Source organism: Phyllostomus hastatus, unplaced genomic scaffold (genome assembly GCF_019186645.2).
Source record: "Phyllostomus hastatus isolate PE091 unplaced genomic scaffold, TTU_PhHast_1.1 phas_contig_17, whole genome shotgun sequence".
In the NCBI taxonomy this organism is placed as follows: domain Eukaryota; kingdom Metazoa; phylum Chordata; class Mammalia; order Chiroptera; family Phyllostomidae; genus Phyllostomus; species Phyllostomus hastatus.
The window spans coordinates 16,280,454-16,290,299 of NW_025333664.1; the positions used below are offsets into that span (position 1 = coordinate 16,280,454).

The window sequence follows — 9,846 nt, forward strand, 5'->3', positions numbered from 1 at the left end:
GAACCCAGATCTGTCCAGCTTAGTTCATACCTTCCTAGGTAAGTCCCGCTGTGTCTGCTGGTCCTTCCAGTCTCCTGGAAGACCAAGGCTCTCTGCCACCCAGAGAGCTTAGGGACCTGCCCACGATCACACAGCAAGTTGGCAGCTAGAATACCCAGGTCAGGGCCCAGGGATCGCTGGGAGTTGTGGGGGCAGGCCTGTGCCAGGCAGCAGTGCTGGGGAGGGACTGCATCTGGGCCTTCTCTCACCTTCCTCTCCCTCCCAGGAGCCATCTGGCTGAAGCCACTGCCCTCTACAGCCTCTTGGATGAGCAGCTGCATGTCCTGGTCACCGCATCTAATCACCTCCTGGGGAGGCTGGAGCTCCGAGTCCGCCTGGGCCGCCTGGAAGCTGCCATCCACCAGGTGAAAGGGGAGGCTAGCCTGGGAGACGTGGGGGCGGCTGCCTGGCTGTCCTCCGCAGGGAAGGCCCTGCTCCAGGCCCTGCTGCAGCCGGCACTCGCTCTGGTGTAAGGACCTGAGGCTCTGGCCATTCTTCGAGGGCTAAGCAGACATCACTGGGGTGTGGCACATGACGTGATTTTCAACAAGAGCTTAATTGTGAAGACCTAACCCCCAAAACTGCACTTATTGTCCACCAGCTGTGTACCAAGCCCTGGGCCAGAGCCTTTGCCTGTGTCATTGCTTTCTAACCTCGAAACTTGCCATTGATGTAGGGGAGGGGCTAGCATGTCCCTCGATGCTGAGAGGCACCAAGTCACCCACCTGTGGTCACGCACCTGGGGGGTCTGATCTTGGAGCCCACATCTGTCACCATTTTATCTGACCTCAGGCGCTTAAACAATGCATCCCTTCGAGCTCGGGGCCATGGAGCAGAGTGTGCTCTCTGGGTTCCAGTCCTGGCCTGGCACTTACTGGCAGTGTGATCCTAGACAAGTCACTTTACTACTCAGTGCCTCAGTTTCCCCCTCTGTTAAATGGGGGCTAATGTTAGTGCCCGCTGCTCTGGCTTTGCAAGGATAGAGTATGCGAACACACGTTCTTTAAGATGCCCCAGAACAAAGAAACTTCTGCTTGTGAGGTCCAGAGCCATGTTACCTGCTCTGTCCCTCACTGAACCCTCATGTCTGTTCCATTTTGCCACTGAGTACACTGAGGCCCAGAAAGGGCAAGTGCCTCACCCAGTTCACACAGTAAGCTCATGGCCGGCCCATGTACCTTCCTCAATGGCAGGCAGCCTTTTCTCCAGCACTGTTTGCACTCCCCCAGGGATGGGGAGCTCATCACTCCCAAGGCAACCCCTTTTATGATTGGGTGGCACTGAGTGATTAGGGCGAGCTGAAGTTTGCCACCCGGTGACTTCACTCAGACAAGTGTGCCCTGCTCTGTGCAGGACGCTGGCCAGGCCAGGTGTCCTCTGGGGTCCCACTCGGAAGTCCTCTCCCCTTTGAATAGTTGAAGACCATGACAGTGCACATCGCCCCCACCCCCCAAAGCTGTCTCTTCTCCCCAGAGCTCGGAGGGTTCCCGTCCAGGCCAGTGAGCGCAGGCCCAGCAACTGAGAGGCTCAGGACAAGGAGACCTCAGCCTCCAGAGTGGCGGGGGAGCTGGCCAAGAGACGTCTCCCCAGCAGCCCCTCGTGTCCAAACCTCCCTCCCCTGTCCCAGGTCAGCAACTGGATGGAGCAGGAAGGAAGCTGGAGCCTGCAAGCGTTGACCCCCAAGGACGGAAGCTTGGAGACAGTGGAGAAAGCCCACATCGAATTCGAGGACTTCTTCCTGCAGGCTGCGGTGTGTCCCTAAGTCTGAGGAGCAGCACTGGAGCACAGGGAGAGGGCAGTGGAGGGGGCGGCACGGCCAGGGTGGAGGTGTGGGGGTGGGAAAGCACAAGAAAACTTCCGGAAACAGTGAGGAGGCCAGCTTGGATCATAATGGGTTCAGCTTAGACGCCGCCTCCTCCAGGAAGTCTTCAGGGACCACCAAGTCCAAAGATAACCTATCTCAGAATCCCTCAGGATTCCCCCCAGGACAGTGGGAGATGGAGGCAGGAGGAAAACAGACAGAAAGGGAAAACTGTGGGGATATAAGACTTTGGGGTCGGGGACATTTTCCGGAAGAAGAGGACACTAAGCAGAGTCCCAGCTAGGTGAAGTACACTGCCCCTATAGAGGCATGGGTCCCCATTGTATAGATGAGGAAACTGAGGCTCAGGAAGTCTCATAAGTCAGCAGCGGGGCAGTGGGAGGCTTCTGACGGGGAGAGGCCTCAGCTAAGGGGAGCTGAGCGGGCGCCTGTCTTTCCCCACTCAGGCCCAGTACCGGCGAGGCCTGGAGCTGTCCAAGCAGGCGGCGCAGGTGGAAGCTGCCGCCGGAGGGGCCAGCGAGGCAGGCGGGACAGAGTTCCCAGAGCTGGCAGCCTTTGCCGCCACGCAGCGGACCTTCCAGGCCAAGCTGACCCACTTCTACATGGCTGCCGAGCGGCAACGCACAGACCTGGAGACGCTGCTCCAGCTGCACCGCTTCTGCAAGAAGGTGAGCCCGCCCCACCGGCTGGGAGGCAGGGAGCGGGCCAGACACAGCGCTGGGCTCTGCGCATGATTCCTTCCACAGTCCTGGGGGTGGGGGAAAGTATTACTTCCATTTTCCAGAGGGAAGTAAAGATAGTCGGAGAGGTTGAGTCACCCTCCTAAATCCAGGTCCAGCTGATCCCCGACCCCAGCTTGACCCACTACACCAGCCATCCTCCCGGTGACCCTCAGATATGACCTGCTTCTTAAACATTGGGATTTCTAAGGTTTTTTTACTATTATATATTTTTAGACAGAGGGGGAAGGAGGGAGAAAGAGAGAGAAACATTAATGTGTGGTTGCCTCTCACGCACCCCCTCCTGGGGACCTGGCCCACAACCCAGGCATCTGTCCTGACTGGGAATTGAACCAGTGACCCTTTGGTTCACAGGCCGGTGCTCAATCCACTGAGCCACACAAGCCAGGGACAATTTCTGAGATTTTAATCAAAGCCATAGGCTTTGTCTCCACACATAGATCTCTAGGCAACCTCGATCTTGGCTCACCCCTTTGATTCAGATTTGGAGAAACAGCATCAGAGAAGGGCTGTCACTGAGCCAAGGTCACACAGCGAGCCCATGGCACCATCATAGTGCCCTTCCCCATGGCTCCCCTTGCCAGCACAGATGGCGAGAGCGGGGGTGGGAGGGACAGTCGGCTGAGGGTGGCATGCCCAGAACAGAGGCCTCGGTCCTAGCCAGGAACCCGGAGTCTGGCCAGGAGGGTAAGGGAGAGGGTAGGGCTGCGGTGGTGGAGTGGGGTTGGGGGGCAAGCACAGAGTATGGGGGTGGGAGGCAAGAGGAATGCCATTTCTTTGCATCTATCATCTCTTGGCAACCCAGTGTGGCAAGGCCGATCAGCCCATTTTACGGATGAGGAAACTGAGGCCCAGAGAGGGGAAGGGCCTGGCCCGAGGCCACACAGCCGGAGAAAAGAAGAGCTGGAGTTTGAACGCAGACACATTCATGCCCTGTGGCGTGCCCTGTGTCCTTCTCCGAAGGAGGGCAGGCAGGTGGGGGATGGCGACCAGCTGGCCATGTCCGAGCCAGCTCGATGACGATGAAGAGTAGGTGATAATTACGAGGGTGGCCCACGTATCGGCCGTGTGCTCCATGGCAAAACCTCCTATAAGCGCTTCACACACCCTGCCCGGTTGGATTTGCACTGTATCTGTATGAGGGAGGGGTGCCAGCGTTGTTTCCATCTTGCAGATGAGCACACTGAGGCCCCAAGGGGAAAGTGCCTGGCTCAAGGTCCCCCAGAGGGCTGACGGTCAAGCAGGATTCGACTTAAACACCCCCTGTCTCTCCTAAATCTCTCCTAAACCTCTCATTTTCTGATGGGGAAACTGAGACCTAGGGGGCCAGGGCAGCAGCCTGGGAGAGCCGTGACCCAGCTGGAACCAGACCCCCCACATCTCTGGCCCAGACCCAGTGCCCTCGGCTGCCCCTCACCCCTGAGGACAGAGCATGAGAAGGGCCTGGCCCCAGCCTCCCAGCTGTCAGGCCAGCCCATCCTGCAGGGGACAGCGGGGCCAGGGAACTCGGGATGCTTTGGAGGGCAGTGGGAAGGACTCTGGTCACTCACGCCAGGGGTGCTGGGAGGCCACTCTGTCCCCTGGGAGCGGGCAAGGGAGGCAGACCTGGGCCCTGACAGCAAAAGCTTCCCCCACTCCCACCTGCACAGAAGTCAGGGAGCCAGGCAGCGTCCGCCGGCCCGCGTGGGTTGTGTGGCCTCAAAGACAGTCTCCCCGCTCTAGGCCGACGCTCCTCGTCGATGATGATGATGATGATGATGACGATGATGATGGTGATGATGATAACCAATGCTTCGGTGGTTCTGATTATGTGCCTTGTTCCAGTCATTTTACACCTCGTTTTCCTGGCACACTAACCCTACGAGGGAGATACTAGGATTATGCCCGTTCGGTGCATAAGGAAGCACAGAGAGGTCAAAGAACTCACCCAGGGTCACACAGCCAGGAAGTGGCAGAGCTGAGATTCCAACCCAGGGATCCGATTCTAGGGCCAGACTTGCCAGGTAGAATTAAATTGCCAAGAGAATGAAATGTAAGTAACCCCCACCCCCCAGGCTTTGCTGAAATTTGGAATTATGATTTTTAACACCGATATTAGTATTATCATTAGTAGCCTCATGGATTAAGGATATCTGGAAGCTTCTCCCTTGCTCATCAGTTTTAGCTGATTTCAGCCCCATTGACCTTCCCTGGAGAAACCAAAGTTGCTCAGCTCTGAGGCTTTGCACTCTCTGTTCCCTCAGCTGGGAATCTCTTCCCCGCAACCGGCTGGCCTCTTGTCTTTCTTCAGTGCTCAGCTCACATGTCCCCTCCTCACAGGGACCCTTCCTGACCACCCAGCCCCCCTTGCTCTGCCACCGCCCCGTGGGTATTACTTCGTGGGGCCCCTGGGATCTGAAAGTGTCCTGCTGCTTCATCACCTGCTTGTCTCCTGTCTGTCACCTGTGAGGTGAGCCCCGAGGCAGCAGCGGGTCTGACTGGGTCCTGGCCCTGTCCGCAGTGCTTGGCACAAGGCCAGCGCCCAGAGGGGCTCAGTGGACACTGTGGCCAGCCTGCTGGGGCAGCTGGAGGGAGGGAGGGAGGGAGGGAGGCTGTGGGTGCGTATGGGGATGCAGATCTGACCCAGGACCAGGAATTGTACGGGTGGTGGCCGCCCTGACCCGGAGCCCCACTACGGCCGACCATCTCTTGCTGTCCAACCCGGTCCAGCCCCTCTCCTCTCTGGCCCCGAATTTTAACCCGCACAACAAGGGTTGTTGGGGCAAGATGATTTCTGAGGCGTTACCCATCTCTGTCTAGCTCAGCCTCAAAGATGGAGTCCCAGACAGACAGGCAGACGGGACAGCCCAGTGCGGGGCCAGCCCTGGGTGCAGAGCGGGCAGGCAGCAGCCGCGGCACTAAATAATAATAACACGACCGCGCCGCTCACGGAGATTTATGGGGCCCTTTCCCGGCCATGAGCTCCGTGTGCTCCCGCGAATATGAAGCCATTTATCTAAAGACAAGTTCCCTTAATCCACGGAAAGATGGTTTCTTCGGAGAAAATGGTTCTCCAATCCCCACAGCCTAACAGCTCGCTGTCGGCTTCTAAATTAATGGAGAGAAAGATTATGTTTTTCACGAGCCGCCGGGAATGTGTTGGCTCCTTTGCAGCCTGCAGACATTTTGGGGGTGAAATGGGGACAGGCAGAGCCCCAACACAGGGTGGAGGGGCTGGCGTGAGGGGACGGCGGGGCCTGAGCTGGCTGATGGTCTCTCCGGTGACAGCGAGGGCCTGGCCCTGCCTGCGCCCGGTTCTCCGGGCACAAGGAGATGCTTGGCAGATGCTCTCTGAGTTCAAATCCCAGCTCATCCCTGACCTGAAGTGTGACCTGCTCACATGATTTCACTCCCCTGAGCCTCGGTTTCTTCCTCTGTCAAATGGGCTGTTGGTGCAGCCGAGTGTGAACGAACATGAGACTCGTGGAGCCCGGGGTGCTCAGTGAACCTGAGGCAGACTCCGCCCTCAGTGCTCCTCAGACAGGGTTCCGCAGTCCGAGGATCCGAATATTCGGCTCGCAGAAACTTTGTGTGATCATCTTGTCCAGCGTCCCATTTCACAGAAGGAGACGTGAGCCCCAGTTAGGCGGAAGTCCCTGCTGGCTCAGGTGTGTTAGGTCACACCCGAGGTGCCCAGGGTGCTGGGGGCCGTTTCCCGGTGGCAGGTGTGCGTACCTGGGGGAAGAGAGGGAAACCACTGTCGTCACCGTCCCCAGAGAAAACCACAACCCTCACAGACTGGGGGCAAGTTGTTAATTCAGTCCAGCAACGCTTGTTCTCCGCGCTCTCTCGGCGCAGAGAAGCCCATCTCATCCTCATGGGGCGCCCAGGCGCCTCTCCTAGCTCAAACCCCACCTCCTTCTCCTCTTGTCTCCCAGATGACCTGGTTCCACATGGACTGTCAGGACCTGATGACGCAGCTCAAGCTGGGCAAGGCCCACAAGGCCAGCCCTGGGGACCAGCGCCGCCTCCACCGCTACCTGCAGCGACTGTCGTCCGAGTTCCCTGCAGAGAAGCTCGCGGCCATGGGGCTGCAGGCGGCCTCCCTGAGCCGGGAAGGCCTGGGCCGCGGCCTGTGGGAGGAGGCCCGGGCGAGACACGGGGAGATCCAGGCCCTCCTGAAGAAGGCCCTGGCCCACTGCCCCTGCCCACTGGGTCCCACGGCCCACTTGGCACACCTGGATCTACGGGGGACAGCCGCCAAGGGCCAGGGTGTGAACGGAAAAGCCACTTCCAAGGGAAGGCAGGACCTGCCCTCCCAGGACTCCCTGGGCCTGGGTCATTTGCCGAAGTCCCGTTGGCCTCCTTGGGCCCCCGGCGAGGGGCAGAACAGAACTCTCCAGGCAGGCCCTGTGCCCCAGGATGCTGGCCAGGCTGGAGAGGCTGATGAAGGCAAGGGCCCCCACGAGCCCCCGGATCCTGGCCCTGAGCGTATTCTCGCCCCGCCCTTCTCCTGGCAGCGGCTTCCCAGGCAGAGTCAGATCCTGCACGCCACCGGCAGCAGCTCCTCCTCTGAGGGGACAGACTCACAGACGTCTCTGGAGGACTCACCCCAGACAAGCCCCCCTCCCTCCCTCTAGCTGGGAACCCCCACCGCTGCACCAGGCTCCAGGGGGTGCTGGGCTGGGGCAAAGGGACCGAGCCCATCAGGACTGTCTCCTGAGCACTCCGTGGGCGGGGCTTGTGCTCAGGGCACAAGAACGGGCACCAAGAAACGCAGGGAAGACATGACCCTCAGGCGGTCAGGACAGGGTGCAGGAAGTGTGGAGTTGGCTCCCTCCCCCCCAGTACAGACCCATCCAGAGGTCTCAGCCTTCAGCAGGCCACACGCCCAGCTGGGGTTCAGGGGTACACAGCTTTCCCTTGGGACACAAGGGGCATTACTGCCCTCAGACAGAACTATGAGCAGGGGATTCGGGAGGGGCTTCTGGCCATAGGGCCCCATTGAAACAGACCCCAAGACAAGGGTCCGAGTGCACGTGTATTCGATAGTAATCCCAGGAACCACTGGGGGAGGAGCAGGGGGTGATTCTGGGAAAGGAATAAAGGGGGTGTTGTCAAGCAAATAACTGCATGCCATTCCTGGTGCCATTGGCCTTGGGCAAAGAGAACCAGTCCCCTGCTGGAGACCAGTTAGTGTCCTGGGAAGGGCAGGGGCTGGAGGGGGAGTGGGAGGAGAAGGGAGCGTCTCCGTGTCTCTACTCTCCCTTCGGCAACCCCACCCATCGTGGGCCACGCACCCCTCTCAGATTCACGGATCCCCACAGTCTGGTCCTCGCACTCCAGAGAGAGCCCTCAATCCCCAATGTTCTCTGTCTTCTCCCCTCCCACCAGGTCTCCTCAGCCTCTACTCTCAGCCCCCACCCCGCCCCCAGGCTTTACCTTTCGTTGGGCATCCCCCCTCCCTCGCCCCCCCCCCCACCCCCGCACCTAGCCCAGAGTCACGGGTTCTGCTGGTGGTGAGGGAGGGACAAGGGCAGGAACAAGATCCCTTCCAGCAGGTGGCGCTGGCGGACTGGGGACGAAGGGCAGAGGCCTTCACACCTCGGATCTGGAGTAGTAGACAGTCGTTCACTACCCTCGACCCAGTGCCACCCCCCCCCCCGCCCCTCCCCTGAGTGGCATTGTTGCCCTGAGGGAGCGTGGGCCGGCCTCTGTCCCAGGAGGCATGGCCAACAGGGCCTTCCAGCAGCCCAGCCCTGGAGTTTTCCTGGCGCGGAGGCGGGTGGGGCACACGTCCTCCCCCACGGGAGGCTGTGGAAGGGCAGCGGGGCAGGACTGGAGCAGGCCCAGGAGGACACACTGAGCTTCTCAGGAGCTTCCTCAGCAGGGAGAGCCACACAAACCTCAGTGCCCAGAGTGACTTCTGGAACCTTCCAAGACTCAAGATTTTGTCGTCCAGTGTGGTTTGGGGCCTGTCTGCCTCAGAACCAGTAGCAGAGTGGACCTAAGGCAGCTTGCTACGGGGTCCCGCCCCAGATCATTAAAATCAGACCCTTTGACCCTTTGATTCCATCAGAGGCTGGAATCTGCATTTGTGACCAACTACTGGGCTCTTTGCCACGTGACACGGCACAGTGGGGGCTGCTCTCTGGAAGCTTGGGGGGCTGGGGGCTGAGCTAGCCCCCACCCCCAACCAGCTCTGATTCTTACATTTCTCTCTCCTGCCTTCCATCCAGACAGGTCTGGGAATGCAGGAGACATTGGATCAGCCCATCTCCATCCACGCCTGTCGCCTCAGAGGGGGGCCAAAGGCTCTTAAAATGCTGTTGCCATAGCAACAGCATCCAGCCAGTGGGGACCACAGGCAGGGAGCCAGGGCACCTGGGGTTCAAAGATGGAAACTGACTTCTGAGAGACTATAGCTACTGCCATGAATGAGCAGGGGGAGGGCGGTGGGGGGGGGTTGGCCAGGGGGGGAGGGACGACAAGGAGGGGGATGGGTGATGCAAGAATCCTTGAGAGGGAGGGGTTCCCAAAGCCATCTTGTGCATCCCTCTGTCTCCAAAAAGAACAACTTGTCTACTCACTGCATCCCCTGGGGGAGAGAGAGTGCAAACATGAAACATCATAGTGAATCATCACAAAAGTAATGAATAATAATAACACTAATAGCTGACATTTATCTGCATTGTCTTTGTGCCTAGCTTGCTGCCAAGCCCTTAACAGCTTCACAGCACTCACTGAATTCCTCACAACAGTCCTATGAAGCCAGCGCTGGTTTTTCCCCGTTTTAATAGGGAACAGACTGAGACTCAGAGAGGCTTGGCGGTGCCTTGCGCAGGGACCCACAGCGAGTGGCCGAGCTGGGACCTGACAGCGTGGAGGCCGCTAACTCACCCTTGGACAAGCCTGGGCTGAGTGCTGGTCTGCAGTGGCCGTAAGCTTTGTCCCTTCAGCAGTCCTGCTGTGCTGACCACCGCCCTGCACTCAGGGGCCTTGGCTGGCCTGGGCTCGGTCCTCTGGGCAGCATGCATGTCCAGTCTCCTGTAGCACACGCGGCAGTGTGGTCCAGTGGTCAGTCACCTGGCTCTGGAGTTGGATGGATCGGGCTCCTACCACTCACACGCTGTGACTCCTTGGCCCAGTTATGCTACTTCTCTGTGCCTTGCTTCCCTCGCCAGAAAACGAGAATAATCAGAACTCAGAAGCTTGTTGTAAGTAGTGAAGGAGTTAATACATGGAAAGCCCTTGGAAAGGTACATG

At 59.0% G+C, this 9,846-nt stretch overlaps 1 protein-coding gene across 2 annotated transcripts in view; it reads left to right on the forward strand.

The window, feature by feature from the left end:
• Positions 1 to 7,993, forward strand: part of KIAA1755 (KIAA1755 ortholog) — a 38,020-nt gene extending 30,027 nt beyond the window's left edge. For both annotated transcript variants that reach the window (XM_045833692.1, XM_045833693.1), the window contains exons 11-14: positions 266 to 404; positions 1,667 to 1,789; positions 2,308 to 2,529; positions 6,519 to 7,993. In XM_045833692.1, the coding sequence (XP_045689648.1) occupies positions 266 to 404; positions 1,667 to 1,789; positions 2,308 to 2,529; positions 6,519 to 7,220 (1,186 nt within the window). In that variant the 3' untranslated portion in view covers positions 7,221 to 7,993. The remainder of the gene's footprint in view (positions 1 to 265; positions 405 to 1,666; positions 1,790 to 2,307; positions 2,530 to 6,518) is intronic.
• Positions 7,994 to 9,846: the final 1,853 nt, after the last annotated feature.